This window comes from Eumetopias jubatus, unplaced genomic scaffold (genome assembly GCF_037043125.1).
Source record: "Eumetopias jubatus isolate StellerSeaLion01/CBP00866 unplaced genomic scaffold, mEumJub1_p1.0 scaffold_6, whole genome shotgun sequence".
In the NCBI taxonomy this organism is placed as follows: domain Eukaryota; kingdom Metazoa; phylum Chordata; class Mammalia; order Carnivora; family Otariidae; genus Eumetopias; species Eumetopias jubatus.
In genome coordinates, this window is record NW_028274812.1 from 45,500,143 (window position 1) to 45,528,140 (window position 27,998).

Genomic DNA, 27,998 nt, shown 5'->3' on the forward strand with positions numbered 1-27,998 from the left:
CTGGTGTAACTCCACGTGTCAATGGAACCTAAGGCTAATCTGGATTTTGGAAAACACTATAATAGCCATTGTATTCTTTTATCTTCCAAAATTCCTCTAAACATGTCTGCGACCCATCAACAACCTGGCTGTATGGGGTTTGGAACTGCCTGCCCATGATATATTCCTTCCTAATCCAATGTCTGGAAAAGATTGATTTTAAAAAGGAAAGTTAAAAATTTTTAACTTTTTCTTAATGGTTCCTAAGTCACTGAGGTGTATCTATCCCTGAAATCCATTAAATCACATTAGTTCAGATTCCTAAGCATTTAAGAACATGTAGACTAAAATTCATTCCAAATTTGTAAAAATAAAATCCACACACTGTGGCAATGTCGACGATCTGTGACAGGTCGTCAAAAACAAACACTATCTTGTTCAAAACCAAACACTATCAGGTAAGTTTTGTCTCAATTTTAATTTTGCCCGTTATCACCAAAACTACTTATTTCTAACACATGTATACTGAGAGTGATAAATACTTAGACTTAACTGAGTTTCTTTCTTTTTTTTTTTAAATGGAGCTTTACTGGAGAAATAAAAGCAGAATGCTATTTTTCTAAACAGTTTATAAAAGACACTGAAGCTTTTGGGCCTTGAATACAAGGAAATTTCCAAATACTTTGGAAATGCAAAACTGTTCATTGCTGAAGTGGGAAAACTTTCCCAAACTGCTCCCTCTTGAAGACTGTATATTCTACTTTAAAAGAAATGGCAATATGACCCAAAGCCCTGGGCATATCAGTGAAGTAAAAGAGAACTATCCCAGCGAGGACCTGTGTTTCTAATTCTGACTTTTTCTGTAGCATGACTGCTAGAGTTCATCTCCAACAATGGAATGTTAGAGTCTGATATGTTCTTATTGGTGAAGAACTGTTTTGACTATCATCAAGCACCTGAAAACTGAATGTTTCCAGCCTTTGACACTGCCCTATACCTTACATGGTGTTTACAGGTGAAATAGAAACCATGTTGTTGGCACTCTGTGAGCTTAGTGATTCCTAAGAACTCACATGAACGGAACAAATGAGATCGAAGCATGGCACTATTGATCATACCGATGACCTGCTTTGGGAGTACTCTTGCTACTTCCCCGCCTTGCCAGACCCCTGATGACTTTGTGGCTGCCACTTCTCCAGGACATATCACGATCGGAGGTTTATTTGCCATTCATGAAAAAATGCTGTCCTCAGAAGACTATCCCAGACGACCAGAAATCCAGAAGTGTGTTGGGTGAGTAAAGTCTCAAAGAACACATTTAGATTTCCAGATTGTACTATGAGACTAAGGCATGTAAGCATTCACTTGTATTAACATCTAAATTATTTTAATAAAATTTAAACTCATATATTTTTAAGTTGCATATAGTTAGTCTTGCAATCCTTCCTTAAAAGAGAAATGTATTAGCCCTGTATGTATAATCAACCGCTAAGTGCAGAGGCAGTGAATGCTTTCCCTTAATATACGTATTTAGATTTTGCCTAAAAACAAACAAACCCTGAAGTCACTTGAGAAAACCAACTAGGAGACACTGTAGCTTGTCCACAACAAACGTACACGGCACATTTCTATTTCTATTATATATATTTATTATATATTAATATTAATGAATTTGAATTTATATTACATTATTTATTTACATTATGTATTGTTCATGTTCATGTCCCCCACAACATGCATTTTGTTTTAACTATGAATGTATTATTTAGTGTTTTGTTTAAACTGGGCTACATTTAAAATTTCTCTCTACACTAGCATTTTTGTCAATGCTGCATTCATTTCATTCTTGAAATAATCAAATTCTTTCATGATAAATTAAGGCCTTACTTCAACTTAATGTGTTCCTTCTTCTTTGATGAACACTTTCCACTGAAAGTTTGACTGTAGAAGAGACATGGCACAGTGTACTATGGAAAAGTAAAGCTGGGCAGAGGATGTTACAAATGGATTTTCTTTAAGGAGAGCAGGATATTTGAATTCTAATTTCAGTCTGGGAACAAACTCATTCTGTAGACTTAGGCAAATCACTTAAACTCGTTGAATTCCAGTTTCCAGTTTTCTCTTTTGTAAAATAAGGGCCCGGATAACTTGGGGATACAGGCAGCATCGGCTTCTGTTGTTATGGCAAATGTGATCACCATGCTTCCTTCCCCTCAGAAATCCTGCTTTCTATCTTGATGATTTTGTATGTAAATTTAACCTTCTCGTTCCCCCTCCCTTTTTTCTTTGTTTATCAAAAAGTATTTACCAACTCCTCTAAGAATGCTGTCAGATAAAATGTGATTCCACATCACACTAACATTCCTTCCTGTCATTCACCCTAGAAGTTGGGAGCTTTGAGCTACTGTCTTCTTAAATGTTGGTTATCAGGAATACTAGCAAATGCCTCAAGATAAATAATGAAGATTTTCAGAGCACTAAATTGGTACCCAAAGAATGACTGCAGATTTGAGGCCCACAATTATAGGCCAACAGTTAAGGATGGAAAATATGAAAATCTAATAAACAAATTTATTCTGAAAAAAAAAATCACTGACTTGAACATCCTTTCACCTTATTGACACTCCTTAAGAGAAACAGTATTCATTCAGCATCAAACAACTCTTTATTAAGTGCCTACATTAACTAGGCCCTATTCTAGGCACTGGGATACAGAAGTGAATACACCAAAGAGGTTTAGACTCTCATGGAGCTAACATGGGGGGACCCTGAAAATATACATTTTAATTGTTATACAATGTATTATTTTTATTATGATTCATTACATTAACTTTTTTTTTCTTTAAATTAAAAACTTAATGCTGATTTGCCCAACTTCACTTTTAGATAGTATCCAATGACAAATAATATTATTAAAATACTTTAATTTATCATAATTCAGTGAACTAAAAGGACACTTAAAAATATCAAAACCCTGAACAATAATATCCTCCTCTATGAATGGATAAAGAAGATGTGGTGTGGTGGAATATTATTCAGCCATAAAACAGAATGAAATCTTGCCATTTGCAACAACATGGATGAGTCTAGGCAGTATAATACTAAGTGAAATAACTCAGAGAAAGACAAACACCATATGGTTTCACCCACTTAGGAAACAAAATGAACAAAGGAAAAATAAAAAGAAAACCAAAAAGCAGATTCTTCACTATAGAGAACAAACTGACGGCTAACAGAGGGAAGGTGGGCAGGCGGATAGCTGAAATAAGTGAAGAGGATTAAGAGTATACTTATATTGAGCACTGAGTAATATATGGAATTTTCAAATCTCTATATTGTACACCAGAAAGTAATATAACACTGCATGTTAACTGTACTGGAATTTAAAATAATAATAATATTCCCCTTTATTCATTTGAAAAACATTTGAATCTCTACTATATTAGGTACTGTTTGCAACCTTTTGTATACGGTGGTGGATGACATGAACTTAACAGTAAATCAGTAACCAAACAACTCAGTGCCCTGAAGTAATCACAAGTCAAGAAGTCAACTGGGAAAACCCACCAAAAGAGGAAATAGCTATGTTTCATAACTAAAATAGTGCACTTTATCTAGGAGAAAGCTACTGAGCTTATACCCACAGCCTGTTTTATATGTGATTCTTAAGAGTCTTATTAATCTTGTTTCCAACCACAATAGTTTAGAATCCAAAAAAAAAATAAGCCAGGCTAGTGAGTCTAAGGAGTAGATATAAAATGGACAGCAATGAAATGGTGATAACTAACTATAAAAAGGAGCACAAATCAGATACATCTTCATACTGCAGAATACGAAACTGAGTATTCAAATGATCCCAAAATTAGTCAAGAAAAAGTTAAATCCTGTTCCACAGACTCCATCTGAGAAACTATATACCCTTTAGAAAGGTTTCCATCAAGAACTATTTTTAAATAAATGGAGTTTAGTGAAGTTTACCCTTTAAGAGGTAAGCTTTACTGATCAAGAAATTGTCTATTGTAAGGCAGAGGTGTGAATAAAATGAGTTACCATCATGTCTATAGAAGAGTTATGTTCTGATTTTCTTAAAAAAAAACAAACAAACCTTGTTTCCCAACAGCTTTGAAATATCAATTTTTCTTCAAGCTCTTGCCATGATTCACAGCATTGAGATGATCAACAATTCACCACTACTATCTGGAGTCACACTGGGGTACGAGATCTATGACACCTGTACCGAAGTCACAGTGGCAATGGCCGCCACTCTGAGGTTTCTGTCTAAGCTCAACTGCTCCAGAGAAATCGTGGAGTTTAAGTGTGACTATTCCAGCTACATGCCAAGAGTTAAGGCTGTCATAGGTGCTGGCTACTCAGAAATAACGATGGCTGTCTCCAGGATGCTGAATTTACAGCTCATGCCACAGGTGGGTTTTGCCTTACTGCCAACGCTGGTTTTTTAGCATATTCTTTATTATGAGAGGATCAGGGTAACCCGGGAAACCAGTTAGGGAGTTGCTTTTACTTTAACCTTTCTTTCTCTTCAGTCAAAGAGGGCATGGTGCCCTATTCTGGATAGTATAGGGGACAGAACACTAAGGGAAGACAGTCGCCCCTCAATCCATCAGATCGAGTTTCTGAAGGTTCTCAGCAGGATTCAGATAAGACCAAAATCTCTGCCTCAAAGGCCTTGTTTCTGAAATAACATCAGTTGGGTGCTATGAAGGAAACTGAAGAGAGACTGAGCGGTAAGGGGACATGCAGGGCAATGAACACTTCCTGAAACTCAAACGAGAAGGGACAACCCAGGGAAGATGGGGAGGAGAGGACAGTCTCTACGCTGTGAAAACAGTGAGTACAAAGTTGAAATGCCGAAGAATAACAAAAGGTCAACATAGCTAGATCAGGTGTAGAGAAAGGAGTGCAGCAAGAGGTGCATTTGCAGAGATAAGCAAGGGCTGGTCATTCAGCATCTCTGAGACTCTAAGAGTTCCATTATATAGCCTCGTGAAGTTAATTAAAAAAAAAGTTTATATCCAAAATGACAAAACAAAAGAATTACTCCCCCAAATAGCTCAGAGATAAGGCTTTGGCTCAAATTTTCTAGATTCCGTATAAGGCTGGTTAGGTGATAAGTAAGAAAAGTAGACTATTTTTAACAATGATTATGTCATGTAAAAATGTCATTTCCATGACTGACAACACTAGACAAAACAAAAGGAAAGGGAACTCTCCGCAGGGGAAACTGATTTTAATGAAGCCCAGGTGTCAAATGTAGATGAGCCCAGCAATGCCAGGTATAAAATGTAGGTCTGCGTAGCAATGTCAGGGAACTAAGGTTTCGGCACATGTCCACCATGTGCCAATATCCATTTAAATTTTTTCCTTGAATCTTCATAAGAATCCTATCATTTCACGGGTAAGGAAATACTAGCTTTACCAAATTTATTGAAGTCAGGATTCTGAATGTTTGTCTGACTCCAAAGCCTACTGTCTTTCCACCATACCAGGTGGCTGCTATAAATAGTGGAAAAAACAATCACTGAGCAAGTGACACAGTGTAGAAGGTAATCATTCCCCCTAGAATAAAATCCCCAGAGCTGTAAATCAAGCAAAGCTTTTCACATATTAGGTAGGTCTCCCAAAATCCTGATGCTTGTTTAAGTACATCAGGAGTCACAAAACTATAGCATGTAGATCAAATGTGGCTCTCAAGCTCTTAAGCTGTCAAGTAAGAATGGTCTTTACATTTTTTAAAAGGTTGTAACAAAAAAATACCATATATATAAATGTATATCTGTATACATATATATATGTATATATGACAGAGACCATATGTGACCAACAAAGCTTAAAATATTTTATATCTGGTGCTGACCCCTAGACTAGATGATTATTTGGCTGGATGATTTATTTTACCTAGAATAAAAAATCAGCAAAGTTGTCAGTTAGACAAAATGTTGAATATACCAGGTGTCCCAAAATGCATTTTGCCTATTTGACCAGCTGCGTTTTTCCCGTACTTATCTCTAAGTATTTAAATAATATTCACTATTGGCCTTGGCCTGAGATATAAGATAGATGTAACTGGATACAGAAGTGTAGCTGGAGACAGAAGGTAGAGCCTGAAACTTCAGAGTCCTTGTACTATACACAACATGAAGTGATTGAAGAACGATGACTCTAAAGAGTCACCAGGTACTAAATGTCACGATTTAAGCTATTTATAAAGTAGAAGTTCATTGAAGGGGAAGAATGTAAAGGACCAGAGAATTTAGGAAAAGATTACAGAAATTCACCGAAATGAAGGAGAGTCTGAACAGCCACCTAGAGTTCCTCAACACCATAACTAAAAAGTCTATCAATTTCCAGGTGAGTTATGAATCAACTGCAGAAATCCTAAGTGACAAAATTCGCTTTCCTTCATTTTTACGGACTGTGCCCAGTGACTTCTATCAAACTAAAGCAATGGCCCACCTGATTCAGAAATCTGGATGGAACTGGATTGGCATCATAGCCACAGATGATGACTACGGACGACTGGCCCTCAACACTTTCACAGTTCAGACTGCAGCAAATAACGTGTGCATAGCTTTCAAAGAAGTTCTCCCAGCCTTCCTCTCAGATAATACCATCGAGGTCAGGATCAATGAGACACTTGAGAAAATCATAGCAGAAGCCCAAGTTAATGTCATTGTGGTATTTCTGAGGCAATTCCATGTTTTCAAGCTCTTCAGTAAGGCTATAGAAAGGAATATAAATAAGATCTGGATTGCTAGTGATAATTGGTCAACGGCCACCAAGATTACCACCATTCCCAACGTTAAAAGGATTGGCAAGGTTGTGGGCTTTACCTTTAGAAGAGGGAATATGTCTTCTTTCCATTCCTTTCTTCAAAATCTGCATATATTTCCCAGTGAGAATAACAAGCCCTTACATGAATATGCCATGCTCTTGTCAGCCTGTGCGTATGTCAAGGACAGTGATTTGAGTCAATGCATTTCCAACAATTCTCAGGGGACTTTAGCCTACAAGGCTAACGAGGATATAGAAAGGAACTTCTCCCTGAGAAATGATTTCCTGTGGGATTACACCGAACCGGGACTTGTTCACAGTATCCAGCTTGCGGTGCGTGCCCTTGGTCATGCCATTCGGGATCTCTGCCAAGCTCGAGACTGTCAGAACCCCAACGCCTTTCAACCATGGGAGGTACTAACTCACACATCCAAGAAAATTCCCCTACCGTCATTTTTTGCCTTGAGTTGATTTGCAAATATTTATATTAACTGCTCTTAATTGTATTCCTTTTGTAAGTAGATACCTTCAGTGAATAACCTGCATTTCTATCATTAGCTCTTTGTTCTTGAGGATAATAGAGTGTTATTTTGCCTTCGCTACTACTACACTGACCCACGGAAGTGGTGTTCTTTTATTTTCCAAGAAGATCCAGTTGACAGAAGTATTTTCCATGAGTTTATGGATTTGTATCTGATCTTATAGTTTTTCAATGCTTCATATGAATTATCTCTTTTAGTGCTCTTCACAAACACAAGACCGGGCATGTTTAATGGTCCTTTTTATTATCACTAAATATTATCAATGAGGAAACTAAAGCTAGAAAGTACTAGAAATATGACTCTAGTCTGGGTCTTCTGCCTCTATGCCCTTTGTTTTTCGTGGTGTCTCTGGTAGTTTATAGTCTTCAAAGCCTTCAGCTGCAACTCTTAGGACAGTCTTTCCTAGGACTCCAGTCTTCCTCAAATGAACGTTGTGAGATCAATCATAATAATTCCTATGATATTTCAGGTTGAAATGAGCCACAAATTGTGGGTAAAGGAAGCCTTTGCTTTGATTAGTTTGTAGAAACTCAAATTCAAGCTCAATGTGACCCTTTCTAGTAAAAATTTTCCACTGTGCTTTTTAAATGCCGATAAACAAGGCATTTAAAAGCAAAATGTTGCTTTATGATGATAAATTTTACTCATTAAAACAGATTTCTCAATAGTGTGTACTCAGAGACAAAACTTGTCTGTCTTGATGCAGAATTATGTTCCAAAAATATATTTATTATAAATGTGTAAAGGAAAAAGAAGGTGAAAGGAAATAAGACTTAATTCTTACCATATACATGAGTATCTAGGACAGGCTATGTCTACTTTTGTCATTTTTATTTTAAACACAAACATAAGCTCCAGGGTCTGAGGTCATCAGCTTACATTTGGGTGGATCATGTGACAGTCACAGGGTGTTTCAAATTGCTCATTTTAAAGCTAGTTTTGTAAATGCAAGGCAAAAAACCTAATGAAGACGAAAGACTAAAGATGAAGTTTTTTTTAAATTAAAACTATCTTTTTAAAACATATACACTTGTGTCTAGCTATTTTAAGATGTCTGTTTGAAAGCACACTCTTTGTAATGTAAAATTTTAATGAGGGATTGGTAAAAACTATAAATTAAGTGAAACACAATAATGAAACCACCACACAAAATTTTAAGAATGAGATGTTGAGAAGGAGTGATAGAGAGAAATTAAACATTCCTGGAGACAGATAGGATAAAGGGGGGGAGACACAAGGAGGCTCATAAGGAAAGAGAAATACAAATAGAGCTATTTATCCACTAAAGATCTGGGAAAGTATTTTAAATAATAAATCTCAAACATTCTGAGGAAAAGACTTGAGAAAGTATAATCTAAGCAGAGTCTTCTAAAATGTTTTATTTAAACAGTAGGAGCCTGTGGTTGTTCTTTATTCCCCCTGGGAGCCTGGTTATCTAGAAACAAACGAAAACAGATTGGAAAGGAGGAATATGTGAGTGGTTTGCTCCTTTGATCACAATGTGAGTGAACCACATCTGTGCCAGATTCAGTGGGACAAATAATGCAGACAATTGTCTTTTTATGAAGAAATCTCCATACACTTTAAATTTAAAAGATCAGCAACACTTAGGATCACTAATCAAAGATACATTCCTAAAGATTATTTGGACCCCTGGTAAAATTCACTCATATTTAAATATTACTTTCTAAATAATTTTACATTCAAATAACTTTAAAGGAGTTTTTTTTTTTTCCAGTATTTGGGGATCGCTCTTACTCTGGCGCCATATTTGATGACATCTGTGAGCAGTATTCAGGAATGGCGCAATCAGAACTGTTTTACTTCAACAGACTTTTAATGTTACTCTGATGTGCATGAGGATACCACCTCCCGGTTGGGACCGTGATTTGGGCGTTTTTGTTTCCTTTACTTATGATGAGGTAGAAAGTAGTAAGTGATGTATGTGGGATGACAGGATGTCTAATAGCCAAATTTCTAATTCATACATTGATTTAGCAAGTATTTATTGGATGTCTCAATGTTCCAGGCATTGTGTTGAGTGCTGGAAATATTCTGGAAAACAAGACAATTCTCTTCCTAAAGGAGTCATCTCTCTATTGGTGTATACAGTCAAACAATTAAGGAGCTGATTACAATGCAGAAAGATGCATTACTATGTTTCATAGCGACACAAAACGGCAGAGAAGCACACAACCGAGGGTAACCAATCCAGTATTAACAATTCAGAGAATATTCTCCAAAGATCATGACATCTCAGGAGAATATGATGGTTGGGTAGGAGTTAGCCAGGACAGAAATACTCTGAGAAGGGAGAGAAAACATGGCATCTTCAGAGATAAGAAAATAGTGCCAAAGAATCAGAGTTTTTTGTGGAAACTACAGGTAAATGAAAGTAGAGAGATTAGTGAAGGATCCATCATTAGGGCCCAATCAATCACAGCATCTCAAATTTTGATGTGCAGTTGAATTGCCTGGGAATCTTATTACCATGTATATGCTAATTCAGCCAGAGTGGGGGGATACCTGAAAGTCTGTCCTTCTAACACTCTCTCGGGTGTATCAGGTGATGCTGATACTACTGGTACAGGGACATCCTTTCAGTAGAAAGTCTGCAAACTCTGTTTAAAGGTTTGGACTTGACAGAGCAAAGGGGAGGCAATTAAAGATATTTTCAGACAGGGAAGTCTCGTGATCTGCTTTCCACTGCAGAAATAGCAGTTCTACTGTGGTGTGCACTGACTAGAGGGACACAACACTAGAGGCAGAGGGACCAATTTGGTAATCTAGGCATAAAATAAGGATGGCTTATACTCCAGGTACAAGTACTACAAGTACTGTGTGTGACAATGAGCATGGAGACAGGCATACATGGATGTTTAAGAGGAAGGATGAGGAGGATCTGGAGATAGATTGGGTGTAAAGGGTGACAGACAAAGAGAAGCAAAGATGTTGCAAGTGATTCCACATTTGGACAATTGGTACCATTTGTTGAGATGGAAAGAGACAAGAGTAGAGGTCTGGTGTGTATGAAACTTTCTGCTTTGGAGATGTTGAATTCAAAGAGTTTCTGAGACATTCAAGTGTAGCAATGGCAGTCAGATACTAGTCCAAAAGTCAGAAGAGACATGGGCTGAGAAGATAGTGATTTTGCAGTGATAAAGAGACTAATAACTAATATGTTTTTTAAAGATTTTATTTATTCATTCATTTGAGAGACTGTGAGTGAGAGAGAGAGCATGAGCAGGAGGGAGGGGCAGAGGAAGAGGGAGTCCAAACCAGGGCTCAATCCCAGGACCCCAGGATCATGACCTCTCCGAAGGCAGAAGCTTAACTGACTGAGCCACACAGGCACCCCAAGAGCTAATAATTTTTAAGGTCTACTATAGTAGGCATTGACATATATCACCTCTAATCTCCATAATATTCTAGTAGGTCCACAGGTTCACACTCCTTACACTCCATCCTAAAGAAGTGGCAAGAGGAAATGTTACTGGTGACCAAGACTTGCAGCTGATTAGAGATGGAGGGGACCTCCACAATTAGGGTCTGGCCCACAGTCACCCACACAGTTAACCGTGAGACTATACCAGCCTTAGTCCAGGGTGCTTTCCGCTACAGCATAGAAAACTTCCTGAAAGGAAAAGACATGGGTTGGGCACCAGACAGAGAAACAAGGCCATGTCCTCTGTGCCTCGAATTTACTCACCAGCACAGTTTCATTAGGGAGATGTCATGGACATCCGAGAAGTCAGGGGAAAAGGAAAACAACATTAACCACAACAGCTTAAGTAGTGTGGCCTCCTGGCCTTGCGTTCTCAAAAAACAGGTCATTGCCCTTCACAGGGTGAATGCTATAATCGTGGAAATGCAAATCCCACTGTTTAAGATTTATGGTGTTAATTCACAGTGACTTTCAGAGTCTCCATGAAAAAAATAAATAAACAATTGACAGAAAAAGCCTTTGATAGCTTCATAACCACAGCACCGATGTTCAAAAACTTACCTTAACCCAGAGCAAATGTTCTGTCTTACTTACCAGGTCAGGAAGGCACTGTTTTGTTTGCCTCTACCGTCTCTCCTGTGAGGACAAGCATACAGTTACGCTAGTTTATGTACATCATACAGTGTTATCACTATTTACAGAACGGGTATGTGTCAGGACTTTACCCTGGAAAACCTAATTAAGTGCAGGAAAAGCCAGGTGGAAATTATAGTTCCAAACTCGAGAGTTGAAGAGGATCCGCTCCCTAAAGAAGTGAGTTTTCTGGGGCTCATGTGTGTGAACTGCTGAAGGAAGGAAGAGAAGAAAATATTGCAGCACACAGGTAGAGGTGGAAACATTGACGGTAGGTTCTTCCTTCCTTTTTTTAATTTTTGTTCCCATCATATTTTTTCTTCCAGGCAATTGCTGGGAAAAGCTTTTGTGTGTTAATTCCACCCTGTTAGATCTGATATCCTGCTTCTTTAAAGTAATACTAATCAATTTAACATTCATTAAAAGAACTAAGAAATCTGTGGGGACATAATATAATAAAATCAGTATACGTTGCTTAGAGATTTTACTGAAGTGACATTTGGTCACTGACTTGATATCGTAACTAATATATTTACCTTAAAGTGTAACTGGATTTTCTATGTTCTAATGACAAAATTGAAGGAAAGAAACATTCATAAAAGATCAACTGTGAAGGAATAGAATAATTCTATTCAAATAGAGTAATGTCTGGCCCATTCCACAGATTTTGCACACAACACAAGCCTCATAGACTTAGAGGAGTAGGCCCAGCATGTTCGAGAGGGTATTTACTTAGCTGTGAACATATATCAGGTTAATGGTGGGGCAGGGTGTTCCTCTCCCCCAGTCCAGTGTTCTTCCTCTGCAGCACAAACTCAATACAGCTGCCCTATTTGTCAGTAAAACACTTCCTGTCCTAGCTGCATTGCATGCAAGTTCTTACTGTATAAAGTGGGTAACAAGACAAGTAATTTTTCACTGCATTTCTTTCCTCTCAAGCTAAAAAATAATCACTTTATGAATTACATTGGAAATAGAATTTAGAGGTCACTTTACTAGACACTCAATCACTGCAACAGATTTGAAAACCACTGGAGATAATAAGATCCATACTTCCCACCAAATGGAGTAATAAAGTACGGATTTAGAGGGCAAGCACCAGCAGTACCTTCCACCCACCAGCTCATCTTCTCTGGTGGGGAGACACCCCGAGAACAGGGTGCTGTTGTCACTGGACTGTCTCCCACATTTGTACCTCTGTCCCCCTAGCCCTCACTGTGGGGCTGGTGAGCATAATAACTACTGGCTCAGATTACCCACTCAGGCTTGGCCAAGGATCCACAATTGTAACTAGAAGGAAAGAATGGATTCTATAGCTCCAGAAGACACACTGATGACTGCTTTTGAGTCAGAAGGAAAAAATAAGAAGATATTGAATTAATATATTGTTAGATGCAATGGAAAGACCTGAAAGTCAAAATGTGTGTTCCCATATAAGGCCCTTTACCCCTTGGCTGGTGGTGCTCATCTAAGAAAAGAGGAAGATGATCCTTGCTCAGTGTGTTTCACTGAATTGTTACGGGATAGAAGGATATCACACTTCTGAGTATTAGCAAGTAATATATGAATGTCAGGTGGCATCATTAATTGATAGACTCAAAGTATTTTTATTTGTACAATATCTCTATTAGCTAATTAACAGTATTAATAGATATTAATCAAACTTTTACTAATCTTAATCTGTACCCGATACTGGGCTAAACTCTTTACATGTTTAATTACATTTAATCCTTAACAATGGCCCTATAAGGTAGGTTTCATTTACTTCATTTTACAGATGGGGAAGCTGAGGCCTAGAAAGAAACTATAAGTGTCAAGACCACATCACTAATGAGATATAAAACCAGGATTAGAGCCCAGGCAACTGTCCCATAGGACCCATCTTGAAATTCTATAACGTGGAAAAAGAAGATGCTCAGATCGCAGTTTGATAATCTAGAGAAGCTGCCCTCCATAAACATTAGCTTGATTCCTCAAATTTACAGAGCAAGACTTTGGCAGAAATAAGGCTAGAATTCTCAAATTGTTGCCAGATAGTTAAGAACCTTCTCAACTAGTTACCACACTCATTGATCCAGAATGTCTTTTTTCTACCTCTTAAGTGATATTCCTTAGAAGGCAGTGTCATAATCGGGATAATGGATACATATTTCTATTAGTGTTTGTTTCTATTTTTATATTTTATAGTTACTTGATGTACTAAAAAATGTGACATTCACTGATGAAGGGAATTCATTTCATTTTGATGCCAATGGGGATATGAATACTGGATATGACGTTGTTCTCTGGAAGGAGATCGATGGCCACATGACTATCACCAAGATGGCACAATATGATCTGAAGAATGATGTCTTTATCATCACAGACCAAGAAACAAAAAACGAGTTCAGAAATCTTAAGGTAATTTTGTGGTAGCCTGCTTTATAGCATTCAAATCAAATGAGTACCTCAGTTGCAAAAGTCCCACCAGAACCTCCAATGACCCTGCCTGTTTACTGTCCCAAACTTCCCTCCTCAAATTCTCTGGTCAACTTGTGCCTCCCTCCCTTGTACAAGCTCTCTTCATCATCCTCATTTGACCGAAGCATAATCCTGGTTAAATTCAACTCTCTGCCTATTCAATATGGCCCCTATACAGCTGAACTTGGCAAAACAAAAACAAAAATAAAAACACCTTGTTGACTATTTTCACTTTAAATTCATGATCTCTAACCTCCAGTGGGCCCTTAATGGTGCTGGACAATCAGACTATTACCCTAGTCCATTAACTCACCCACCTTCCTAGATAGCTATTCCATGATTTTTCTTCTCTCCTCTGACTCCAACACAGCTTCCCAGTTTCCACTTTCAGTTGACCTTGCTTCCTATGTCACTAACAAAACTGAAAAAATCAGAAGAGAACGGCAGTGTCGCCCTGCTGCCACATCCGCCTTCCTTCCGGCACTGTGGGTGGAATGTGTTTCTGGCCAAGGTCAGCTCCTCTCTTGACCTCTGGATCCCAACCACTTACCGCCTACTCGATGGTACTGCTCGGCGATTCTCCATTCTCTCCCGTGTCCTCAAGTATTTTCTTTTCTCCACTGTCTACATGATGACATAAATATGCTGTTATTCCTTTCATCTTCAAAAAAAAGGAAAGAAACTCCATTGATCCGCCATTTCTCCTTCTATATACTGCCCAATCCTTTATTTCTCTTTATAGCAAAAGTCCTTGAAAAATTTAAATACACTCAATGGCCCCAATTTCTCTCCTCCCATAATTCTCTTGAATTCTTTCTATCCAGTTCACCAATGTTAATAAATCCAAACATCATCTTACTTCACTTACTGGTTAATTGTTCTCTCTGTAAGATGCTTTCTTTCTTTGTTTCCACAACACCATGCTCCCTTAATTTTCTTCCTCTGTCTCTGGCCACTCCTTCTTAGTCTCTTTTGCTGCTTCCTCATCATTCCAGCTGCCTATAAATATTGGCATACCCAGAGCTCAGAACTGCTCCTCTCCTGTGTCTGCACTTTTCCTTAGCGATCTCATCTGGGCTCGTGGATTTAAATAATGTCATTCATTATATAGAAGGCAGATGACTCCCAGGTTTTTATCTTCTAAATTTCAACCCAAATAAATATATGACTGTGTAATTGACATCTCCACCTGGGTGTCCAATAGTCCTCTTGACTCAGTACCTCCAAAACTGAGCTCCCAAACCTACCTTCATCTCAATAAATGGCCATTTCCTTTTAGCGGCTCATGGAAAAACCTTGTCACATTTTCTATCCAATCTAAGTTTCACTTTCAAACCCATAGTCCAAAACATCAGATAATCCTAAATCTTTTGATATCCCAAAGTTATTAATACCAGACTTTAGAATGTCTTTGCTGTCTCTTAGGGGTGGAGGGAGAGAGAAGGTCTCCCTTTTATCCCCTAATGATGTCCTGCCTGCTGAAAACCCAGATCAGGATATAACTGTGTTGAGAAGAAGAAAGCCACTGCTTGTGGATGCAGGGCTACCAAATCTTGGCTACTTTTCTCTCTCAGCCATACCATTTTCATCTCCCAGAGAAAAGACAAGTTAGCTTAGTCCCTGGATTATGTTCCTGGCTCAGGAATACCTATTAAGAGAATCTAGACAAACCCTCATTTACCCATTTTGCTTTTGTTTCCCAAAGGTAAGAGTGAGATAATAAGAGATTTATTTCACAAGATATGCCACGAGATAGGGACTGTGAATGGAAAAAAAGCACAGCTGAAGTGCAAAGAATTATTATTTAAATTGGAAAGGCCTTCATAAAAATAGGATGCTACATATGATGCACATTGTGACATGCACAATTATAACCTAAATTCTCAGGATTTTTAAAATATTATTTATATATCTAGGGTTGCCTTTTTCACTAATACTTCAATGGTTCTAAATTCAAAATTTCCACTGTTTTTTTAAAAGATTGTACTTATTTATTTATTTATTTATTTATTTATTTATTTATTTATTTATTGGGGGAGAAAGAGTGTGTGTGTGTGAGACAGTGGGAGGAGGTGCAGAGGGACAGGGAGAGAGAGAATCTCAAGCAGACTCCCCACTGGGCGAAGAGCCTGATGCGGGGCTTGATCTCACGACCATGAGATGATGACCTGAGCCGAAATCAAGAGTCAGATGGACGTTTAACCAGCTGAGCCACCCAGGTGTCCCTCTACTGTTTTGTTTTTGAAGATTAGACTGGGCAGAGTCCTTGGACAGCATGATTAATAACCTTCTTCTAAAGAATATAAAAGCCCAATAAGTTACTATTTTCTTGTATAGTTGAACTCTTTATACAACCCAAGATTGGAAATTTCCAAGCCATTGTCTTCTTCTTTTGTTCCGTCATTACACATCTGTCCCTCTACTAGGGATTTTCTGAAAGAGTTAATTTCCCTTATTTGCTTACAGACGTTATTAATGCAACAAAAACTACTTCTTCCTAAGGCAGTTTCACCATCTGAAATATTTTCTGTTTTTTAAACTTGTTCACATTCCTCCAGATGACAAAACAATCCTGTTTGCTATTTTTTTTAAAGAGACCAAAATACTATTTAGTAAATGTATCTTTAAATTAAGTCAAGTTTGGAGGACCTGGGTGGCTCAGTCAGTTAAGTGTCTGCCTTCAGCTCAGGTCATGATCCCGGGGTCCTAGGCTCGAGTCCCGCATCGGGCTCCCTGCTCAGCAAGGAGTCTGCTTCTCCCTCTCTCTCTAACCCTCCCCCCTGCGTGTGCTCTCTCTCTCTCTCTAATAAATAAATAAAATCTTTTAAAAATAAATTAATTAATTAAGTCAAGGTTACTTAAGGTAAATCTTTTAAAAATCTATTTGAGATTTCTTTCACTTTGCAGCAAATTCAATCTAAATGCTCCAAGGAATGCAGTCCTGGACAAATGAAAAAAACTACAAGAAGCCAACATATCTGCTGCTATGAATGTGTGAACTGTCCTGAAAATCACTACAGTAACCAGACAGGTAATTATAGTCACTACAACATGTACAGTGACACACCTGAACCATTTCTCCTAGGCTGATTTTTTTTTACATGAATCCTATTTTGTTTTATTTTTTTTCCATTAAAAAAGGAGGCATTTCATCCTGCTAGATTAAATACCAGTGAAATTTCATTTGATCTTGGAATTTGCTCCATTATATCAGCAGATGTATAACCAATACATAATAGAGATATAAAAGTAACTTTACTTCCAAGGGAAGTTGTCACCCCCTCAACTGGACTTCCTCTCTAGCATCTCTCAAAACCACGTGAATTCTGTCAATTTTTGTCCATGAATCCCCCACATAGACACGCCTGCCTTGTAACTGGGGCACAGTAACTATAAATAAATAAATGCTGAATTAGCTAAACAGAGCATGATAGAAACCCAGAGGTGTGCATACCCTGGAGATCTCATTATTCCTACCAAGAAGCAACAGTAAAGCCTAAAAAGAACCTTCTGTGAAAGGAAGGGATGAACCATTGACATAGATGAGATGCTACTGATTGCTTGACAAACCTATCTTTAACAATTTTACAAGATCAGAGCAAAATATACAAATTAAAGAACAAGAATAAGGTCAGCAGCCTTCAGGGTCTTAATAGGAGCTATCAGCACTTTCCCTGGAGTTAAGCCTACTTTAAAGGCATCATGTTCCCTTGTTTACTGTTGCATCCCTCTTCATCTATACCAGCTGAGAACCCGAGAACTGGAACAATTCTCAAATGCTTACTCTTTTTTCTCACTGGCTCCAAGGGGAATGTATCGCAATGTTAATATTCCAATAGTCATGCTCTGTCATTATCTCACAAAAATGCCACTTGTCCCAACCTGAGATGGGCTCCGCTGTGTAAATAATTAGGTATTGGGGGAGCGGGGTTGGATTTTCCAGGTAATATGGTGTCTAGCAGCTGTCTGCCAAGTGGGATAAATAAAAACGAGAGAGTATGTAGTGTTTATTTCCCATAAAGATGTACATGAGTTTTCAAAAATAATTTGGGGTTGTCTTTGGATAACCAGGGAAAGAACAAGTGTAGAAGACTGCCTTTCCTTTGGAGGAAAAGCAAGGATTTAGGGTGATCTAAAAGGACATTCTCTTCTATTGTTCTCTATGTCTCCAGGGCACAACTCTTGTACAGAAACAAGTCATTGAATGTTCGCCAAACATGTGAAGAAGATAGCACATGCTAGCAGTGGCAAGGGAGAACAGAGAAGAATGGATGTTTGTAGGGAAACAGGGCTTAGAAAGAGGAAGAGGCTGGAGAGGTAATGAAGTGTATACACAGACACACAACCTGACTTTGAGGTTAACGAAGAAGAGAACACGGGCCCCATATAAAATCGAATGGGCACTGTGGAGTGTTCTCAGATGGTTGCCCAGAGAGGGGCTTCTGGCAAGAGATGGGACCCCATCTTTAGGGGGCAAGACTGGAGAGCAAATGCAATCACACTCCCAGAGACTCTGCTCTGGTATCAGCTCTTCATGCGGCCCTGCCATCAGAATCAGCAGAAACACTTCCAAGCTTATCACTGCCTGTGTGAGAGACTCAATTTTACTGATCTCCAGACAAAAAAAAAAATTAACTTTAATTCTTCATTCACTGTCACTGGTTACAATCTTGCGTTATCTCATTTTTAGAGAGCTTTTAGGGTGACCCAGCCATATTTTCTCTGCTTTTAAAAGAACTGCTTCCTTATTTATAATAGCAGTTCTCACTACATTGAGTGTCTACTGTGTGTAACGCTCCATGCAAAGCATTTTATATTTATTCTGTCACTGAATGCAGAACCCCAGTGAGGCAGAGTCTTTTTAAAATTTTTTTAAAGATTTGGAAATAGAAAGTTCAATTTACTTATTCAAGATTATGGGAATCATAAGTGATAGAGAAAGGGACTTGAGATGAGTCCAATTCCAAAGCCCTTCTTCTTAATAGAGTTTGAATAGCAAGTTTCTAAGAGGCTAGTATCTATCCTGAATACATTGATTTCCTAAAGACTCACAGACCCAGCTGGCTTTTTCTTTCCTTTTTCTTCCCCTCTTTTTCTTCCCTCACCCTCACACTTTCTCTCTTGACTTCTTTTGGGTTCTGTGCGTGCTTTATTTCAGTAAGTAACCAATATGACCATCCCTTTTCTCCTCGGGACCATAACTAAGGAGTCTCATTTGTAGCATCATTGTGGACAATCACCTGGTTTAACTGTTTGCAATGTAACTGAATCTCCTCTGTCTTTTAGACATGGATCACTGCCTTTTATGCAACAACGAAACTCACTGGGCCCCTGTAAGGAGCACAAGGTGCTTTGAAAAGGAAGTGGAGTATCTTAACTGGAATGACTCCTTGGCTATACTGCTCCTGTCCCTCTCCCTACTAGGAATCCTGTTTGTTCTGGCCATTGGCATAATATTTACAAGAAACCTGAACACACCCATTGTGAAATCATCTGGGGGATTGCTGGTCTGCTATGTGATCCTTCTCTGTCATTTCCTCAACTTCGCCAGCACGGGCTTCTTCATTGGAGAACCACAAGACTTCACGTGTAAAACCAGGCAGACATTATTTGGTGTGAGCTTCACTCTCTGCATCTCCTGCATTTTGATGAAGTCCCTGAAAATTCTGCTAGCCTTCAGCTTCGATCCCAAGTTGCAAAACTTCCTGAAGTGCCTTTATAAACCCATCCTCATCATCTTCACTTGCACAGGTATCCAGGTTGTCATTTGCACCATCTGGCTGATCTTTGCAGCACCTGCTGTGGAAGAGAACGTCTCCTTGCCCAGAGTCATCATCCTGGAATGCGAGGAGGGATCTGTGCTTGCATTTGGCACAATGCTGGGCTATATTGCCATCCTGGCCTTCATTTGCTTCATCTTTGCCTTCAAAGGCAGGAAATTACCTGAGCATTACAATGAAGCCAAATTCATAACATTTGGCATGCTCATTTATTTCATAGCTTGGATCACATTCATCCCTGTCTATGCAACCACATTTGGTAAATATTTGCCAGCTGTGGAGATTATTGTTATTTTAATATCTAACTATGGGATCCTGTGTTGCACATTCTTTCCCAAATGCTATGTTATTCTTTGTAAGCAAGAGACTAACACAAAATCTGCCTTTCTCAAGATGATTTACAGTTACTCTTCCCACGCTGCAAGCAGCCTTGCCATAAGTCATGTTTCACTGGACTCCACTAACAGCAGTATCACAATGACCGATCCCAGCTCTGGTGGCAGGTCTGCAGCCTGGCAGGAAGGCAAGGATCTTCAGGCACAAGCATTTGCACACATATGCAGAGAAAATGCTACACGTGTATCTAAAATTTTGCCTCGAAAAAGAATTTCAAGCATATGAAAGCATCCTTAAGAGATGGCATGTCCTAGAATAAAATGTGTCTAGGATCTTTGTATTTAAAATGTGCATTTATTTTCCAACAAATATATTCTATGTGTTTCTTCACTGCCATCATGTTCACCAATGTGCCCTCTGTCCAACCACCTGTTTAACAAAGAAAATAGAACCCTCGCCCTGAAACTGCCTTCATTCCTCCATCTGCCTCCATCTTCACCCCCTTCCTCTTAGGCATATTTCTATTCAAAAGTAGCCCAGAATACATCATCCATATTGTGCCTTCTGTCTCCTCTTCCCAAACCTCTTCATATGGGTTCTCCTTCCCTCCTAAAGCATCTTTATCTTCCCACTTCCCCTGCTCAATTCAGTTGAACAAGCATTTGAACAGTTACCATGTGCCAGGTGATAGGCTAAATACGAAGGTACAAGAAGGATCAAGGCATCATTTCTTACCTCAAGGAGTTCAAAATCCTTGACAGTTACATATTGACATCTTCATTTCAGTGTGGGGAATTTTAGGATTGCCGTGTGCATGGGGCACTGTAACAGTATAGTGACGTGGCACTTAGCCACCCTGGGGGATGATGAGAGAGCTTTGAAGAAAGCTAAATAAACGATATGACGTTTAGGTGAAGTCTCAAAAGGTGAGTAAGAGTTAGCTAATCAAAAGAATCTGGTCCAGATAGAAGGGGAAAGCCCGGGGCAGCAGCAGAAAGTGTCAAGAAGGTGTGCTCAGGGGAGTACAGTCATTTGGTATTTATAGAGAGGAGTCCTGGTTTGTATGTAGAGGTTAGGTCATGAAGGAGTATCACAGACTGGAGTCCTTTTATGGGAAGCTTAGGTCTTTATCTTGTGGGCAGAAGGTCATCAAGATGACAGGTTCGAAGTTCCATTTTAGGAAGATCACTCTGAGACAGGGTAGATGATGGAGTCTAGTTGGGAGAGGATTAGGAGCTACACTAGGAAATAGAGAAAAGAATATGAATATGTATTTAAGCCATATAGGAAGTGGTAATTTACCTGAAGTAGTTGCACTATAAGCTTCTAGTTTAGTTTATTGAAGGATATATGCAATGCAGGAAGAAGACTGGTTTAGAATAGAAGATGGAATACTGAATTTGAAGTGCCTGGAGTAATTTCAAGATGTATCAACTGTTCGTATGGATATAAGACTCTGAGCGCAGGGGACAGGGCAGGGCTGCTGATAAGGATTTGAATGCCATGTTCACATTGTCACCCATCCTTATAAAACGGATAAGCATACAAAGTAACATCGTCTCCAATCTTGACGTCCCCTTAAGTACAACTTTCTCTCCCCCTCCTCTTCACAACTGAATGTTTGAAGGAATAGTGTCATTATTGATTTGTGACCCACTGAGCCCACTAGAATCTGGCTCCTAGTTGTACCTCTGCCAAAATAGTTCAGAGAACAGTTGCCTGTGACTTTTTATCTGTCAGATTCAACGGTCATTCTTAAGCCTCCATCTTCCTTGAATCTGATAGGCGTTTATGGTATAATTCCTCCTCCTTGATATTCTCCTTCTTCATTCCTTACATGATTTTCTAAAGCTTTCAGTTATTCAAAACTCTTCAATCTGATGCAAAGGCTCTTTTGGTTCTATTCTGGCATCCTGACCATATGTCTTCCTCCACTTGACTCTTAACTGTGGGTAATCCCCAGAGTTCTACCCACAATCAAAATCTCTTTTCTCTCCACACACTCTCTCGCTACAATATCATCCATCTTCATACCTTAATTTGGACCCTGATAACTTCCCAAACCATATCTCTGGTCCAGGTCACTCTAACCAATTCACCTACTTGTCCCTTGTACTTTGACTTGTCAAAATCAACATGCCAAACATTTAATCCATTCTTTCCTTCTCCTGGCTCCTCCTCCTGTTTTCTACTTCTCACATGTTGCACCTCCTTTGGACTGATCAGAACCCTGCGGTTCATCTTATTCATTTCTGATCCCACCATCTGCTGCACCCTTCTATGCCTTTAATTTATCACCTTTTATTTTCTAACTCCTGAATTTTTCTCAAAACCTTGCCTAGATCTCTATCCCTGTCATTACCTCCTTAATCTAGGCCTTCCTCTCCTCTTTCATAGATGTTTACAACAGCTTCTTAATTTGACTCTGGTCTTTCATTTTATTTCAAAGACAGAGAAGGTTTCGCTAAGGCTTCCACTCATTTCCACCTGATGTATTTCTAGAGTAAAAACCTCTTTATGTTACCCAGTTGTCTTAAAACCTGCAGGAAGTCAAAAGTCCTTATCTTGATGCCCAGGCTTTCCACTTCCAGTACCAATGGCTGCCCATTTCGAGCTGGTACATTACCCTTGAGAAATGGCCACCTGCTGGTGTTGTCTGTACCCCCAGCATGCTGCTCCATGCCTCACAGTCGGCCTCTCCTCTTGGCCTATGATGGATGTCCTTTCCAACCCTGTCCTCCTGGAACACTCCAGCTAATCCACCAGACACAATCAAGCTTCTCCCCTTCTACAGGCCATCCTTGCTGCCGCTGTCATGACACCTGTTACACTTCATCACATTCACTTGTTTTTATTTTAATTGATTCAACTAACACTTAACAAGTGCCTACTATATACCAGGCATAATTCTACGCACAGGGAATATACAGGGATAAGAAAACAGACAATTCTTTCATCTCAAGGAGTTTATATTCTGATGTTTTCACCATTTTGCAGTGAGCAATCAGTTCTCCTTTTGGAGTAATGCTCTTGGCTGCCCTTTCCTCTCTACTACCACTGCTATCATCACCCCAGTTTAGGCCCTCGTGATTCCATACCTCTGTTGTTGAAATAGTCCAAACTAGTTACTACCCAGGACTCCCCTTCTATTATATACAATACATCACCACAGATCAATCTTACTCAAATTAGTTCCAATACCATCATTCTCCTATTCAGAGAAATTTAATAACCTCCTATCACTTTCAGAATTAAATTCCCCTACCTTGCTAAGCAAGATCTTCCACAGTCTTACCCTGACATAGATTGAATGTTAAAAAAAAAACACCCAAGATATTAATCCTAGTTTACTGCTTAACCCAAATGTATTCACATATAATATGATGATAACATATCATAAAATTTTTAAGGGTAAAATATCCTGATGTACACGAAAATGTTAAGAAATGAGTATTCTGTTTGTTATTTCACTGACTCATTGCTCTGTTGATATGAAAACTGTTTCTCCTATTGACATGAGAGCAAAGCTGTAGGAGAGCTTCCAGATTCTTGAGTGTGATCACATAAAACAGAAATCCCAGCACTGTTGTGTCAATAGAACAATGAAAGGAATATTGTTTCATAAGAGTTGTGACTTTTACTACAGTTATGTAGCTTTCAACAATTATTCCAGAATAAAAAAAATGCTATTTAACATAAGAAATTAAGTTCTGAATTCCTTGATACTAAAACTACATCTTTGCCATCATGTAAAACAAACAGCAAGAGAATGATTATGGTACTTTTCATTTTTCTGTCGACTTTTGAGGCTCTTAAATTCAATTGAGTGTAAGTTAAATAATTTTCTTACTCCTTTTGGAATAAAGTGGGTTTTTTTTCTATTATAAAGCCAATATCTAAACATTATTAAAAAATAAGTAAATAAAAATAAGCCAAAACTGACACACAAAAAAAGAACCTATAACTCTATGACCAACCAACAGTCCACCATTATATAAGTAGTCAACTTTTTACAGGTTGTTTTAATCAAGTCCAAATCATTATTCAGATAGAAACATTCCCATTGGTCAAGATAAAGTGCTCTAAGAGTGGGGGATCATTTAGAGTTCACTGACAGACTGGTTCATATAATTATCCTCTTACAGAGATACACTTACTAAAATATTTTATTGCTAAAATGCAGGGGTAAGGGAACAATACACATTACACCATAGCCTTTATTGGCAGGATGAAATCAGAAGCTGGTCAGCCCAAGCTGTGAGGATCTCAAGAGCAAGGTCCAAGTATAATTGTTATCTGTGCATTCATACAAGGTGATCCCCAAAATTAATATTCAATAAGTGTTGAATGAGTAACTTTAATGTTCTCACAAATATTCTTAATGTCTTGATCAGCACAGTAACTCAACAATTTTTCCCCCAACCTTCACCTCTCATACTAGAGTCTCCACAGCTCTTGAGCTGTCTTCAAGCCAAACCTCAGACAGCCCCTTACTGCCATTATCAACAACATCCTTCCAGAAAGTTAAAGTAGAAAGCAGTTAATTGCAGAATCTTTAAAACTTGGGTTAAAAGAAGATGAAGAATAAACATATGAACAATTGAACATAGAAGTGGTAAGTGGAACTTCCCCTGTGACATTAAAAAGAAAGGAGTGTGCCCTTCCTCTACTTCCATCCCCCCTTCCTGCTGGCTCTTTTGCAGAAGTGGGGCCGCCATCTTGGACCCTGAGATGCGATCTGCCAGCTGAAGAGGGCAGAGCAACAAGACTGAAGAAGCCTTGGTCACCAACACTTTGATGTTGCTTTTCAGCCCTGGATTTCTTCTGCTTAGGAAAGCAAACAGCCTGTTAAATTCATGTGTGGGCTGCCTGTCTGCTCTAATAAATGGCCAAGTCACAAAAACAATGTGAGGAGTTGGAAGACTGAACACAGCAAAGAGATGCATTCACATCCAAGAGCCCCTTGTAGGAAAATCTCAGGTGATTAAAATTTCTTATATTTTACAACTTCTGCTCTTACATAATTTTTCTGATACCTGGCATTACATTTCCACCCAAACTCAGATTATGAGAAAATGAAATTTTGAAAATTCCAGACCTACCTGAAAAGAAATTAATAAAATATTTTCTCATTTTTACAAATAGCCATCCTCTCCTATCCATAAATATGTGAACTTGATCTGTTTCTTGCTTGCTAGACATAAAAGGTGTGACTAAAAATGTATAAGCTGAAAGTGTAAAATCTAGTCTGTAATTAACCAGTGGGTCTGTGTTAAGAATATTTCTCATCTAAAGAACTATCAATTGTAGATACTAAGGTAAAATAGAAAACCTAGAGCCAGGTTTAGGGAGTTAGCAGTGTAAAACAAATGGAATCTGGCATATTAGAAAAATTGCTATGCCCTTATATGAGACTGAATAGAAGTGAGAATATCTAGTGAGAGACACCATGTTGGTAAAAAGCACAGGAAAACTGTTGGTGGGTACAACTTATTTATTATGTTTGCAACCAACTATTTCCAAGATCTAAAGTGGATTTTATGAAAAGAAAATGCATTTAATAAAATTCTTATAAATAAGTATTAGAGTGGGACAAGGCAGATAACTGAAATCAAGACCAGGTGCTCTTGTACTATTCACTCTGGACATCGTGACAGACAAGAGAAGTGGACACCATGGCCCTCCACAGGCATAACCTGCAATAATTCTGGAAAGTTCATAGCCTAGGAGTTCGTTTTCTGGTTTCAGCTCCTTCTGTATTTGCTCCATAACCTTACAAGGCCCCATTCCTCTTCAGAATTCTTTGAGTAACATTCCACTCTACGTGCCCCTGGAAGGGCTGTCAATCACCTGGAGCACCACAGTGGAGGAAGGGTGGCTCACACTGAGACATAAGAGTCCTTCTGGGTCCTTTCTACCCCTGGAGGGAGACTCTCCCTGATTTCAGTTTGTGAATGATAAGGCTTCCAACCATCATCTTTCCTGTCACAAGAAGGAAACCAGTTTGACACAGGAGATAATGAGATTAAAATTAAAAGTGAAGCAGAGCCAAGTGACAGAGAGGAGGAAGGAAGGGCCAGAGGAAAGAGGGGGGAGGTGAAGGGGAAGGAAAGGGGAGAATGAGGGGAAGGGGATGAGAAAATTTGAGCACCTTGATCTAGCAGCGCCTAAAGCTGAACTATCCTTAGACCTTAGCTGTGCCCAAAGCTGAACTATCTTAAACTATTGGCTACAAGAGGCAAAATTTTCCTGTTTTTCTTCAGCTTATTTTTGGGGATTTCTGTAATTGAAGCTAAAGAACCATGACCCAAACCCTTGTGCTTCACATCATTAGTTACATGTTCCCATCTGTAAAATGAAAGGCATGGAATAAATTTATTTCCAACTTCCCTTTTCAGCCTAAAATTCTATAGTTCTTTTTTTTTAAGATTTTATTTATTTATTTGACAGAGACAGAGACAGCGAGAGCAGGAACACAAGCAGGGGGAGTGGGAGAGGGAGAAGCAGGCTTCCCCCTGAGGAGGAAGCCCGATGTGGGACTCGATCCCAGGACCCTGGGATCATGACCTGAGCCGAAGGCAGACGCTTAACGACTGAGCCACCCAGGCGCCCCTTCTATAGTTCTAACTAGATGAATATGTGAACTCCTTCAGAACAGTGATATTATCTCACCTAGTTTGTTATCCAGAATTTCCAATACTTTGTAGGCTGTCAATAACTATTTCTACTCTCTAAGCCTATCCTTTATGAAAAATTTTTGCTTACTTATTTCCCATTTATATCCCCAATAAAGCAGTGTCAGATACATGCTCCCCAGTCTCCCTTTCCTGAGAAGCGAGCTAAATAATGTAGTTAAATTACTGAATGTGTTTAATCCCCAAGTGAGAAATACACATTGCACTGCAAATCTGATTCCATGGGAAATACAATACTCCAAAAGAGTTATTTATTGTTGACATAGACCAAGCTAGAGAGAAAAATGATTAATCATTCCATTCATAATGAACTTGAAGATTTGATATTTCTTGATTTCTGTTGGTGAGAAGCAGGGAATATTTTAAAGGATTTACTGGATTACTAGATTTAAAAAGTATAATCCAAGTTTTAGAACTTGCGCTCATGCTTCTGTTAATGTCAGGGCTTTCTTTTCTTTCAAGTGTACCCCCTTCCCCTCAAAAAAAATATATGTATATATACACATCAGTGCTTGTAAGGGAGTTCTAGGGGAAGCCCAGAAAACAGAAGCTACAAGTCAGATGCACAGCCAAGGCTTCCAGTGGCGATCAAGGGAGGAAAACTTGACTGTCCTATCTTCACTGGGTGTGGAAATGCCTGTCTGATGATTCTGTTTCTATACAATGTAAGCGTTTAATAAATCACATGCTAATTTTTATTTTCTAGTAATTAAGCTTTTCTCTATGACCATATACAAGGGGTTTGGGTGGGAAAAGTGAAGGGGGAAAGGCTGGAAACAGACCAGTCTTTTCCTCACAGCAAACACCCTCTGGAACATTGGGAAAAGTCATGCCATACACATACTGTCCTCCCCAAAGTTCCTTGCCAGCAACACTTTCGTGTTTCCTTGTCCTTGGTATTACCTTTGTGAAATAACTTTAACTTCTTGAAGGAACATTTGTTGATATTTTTGCCAAATCTTAACTGTACCTTAGTTTTCTTATGTGAAAACCCAATGATAAAAATGCTTGTCCTCTCTACCATATAAGGTTATTATGAAGATCAAAAGAGATAATGGGCATCAAAGTGCTTTGGAAGCTATATATCACTACTCAAAATATTATTACTACCCTCATCACTGTCATTATTTGTTTTCATAACAACCTGGTGAGGTTGGTAACTATTACCAAGGAGGAAATTAGGGAACAGTGAGATTAAGTGTCTTGCCTAAATTCCCACAGCTATTTGGTGGCCAAGGTGATATGAATTCACACACCCTAAGTGGCTACTAGACCATAAAAATTCGTGAACACTGAACATCAGGAAGAGAAAAGATCTCCAGAGTTGTATATGAAC

The 27,998-nt window shown here is 38.7% G+C and overlaps 1 protein-coding gene across 3 annotated transcripts; it reads left to right on the forward strand.

Moving 5' to 3' along the window:
* Window positions 1-1,078: 1,078 nt before the first annotated feature.
* On the forward strand, window positions 1,079-20,252 carry GPRC6A (G protein-coupled receptor class C group 6 member A). Of its 3 annotated transcripts, none has more exons than XM_028116998.2 (6): window positions 1,079-1,272; window positions 4,100-4,403; window positions 6,349-7,185; window positions 13,579-13,791; window positions 16,759-16,882; window positions 19,138-20,252. In XM_028116998.2, the coding sequence occupies exons 1-6, from the start codon at window positions 1,079-1,081 to the stop codon at window positions 20,250-20,252; spliced, it is 2,787 nt and encodes a 928-aa protein (XP_027972799.2). The 3 variants fall into 3 exon arrangements, with proteins under 3 accessions (XP_027972799.2, XP_027972801.2, XP_027972800.2); XM_028117000.2 differs by having other exon boundaries at window positions 6,349-6,660; XM_028116999.2 differs by lacking the exon at window positions 13,579-13,791.
* Window positions 20,253-27,998: the final 7,746 nt, after the last annotated feature.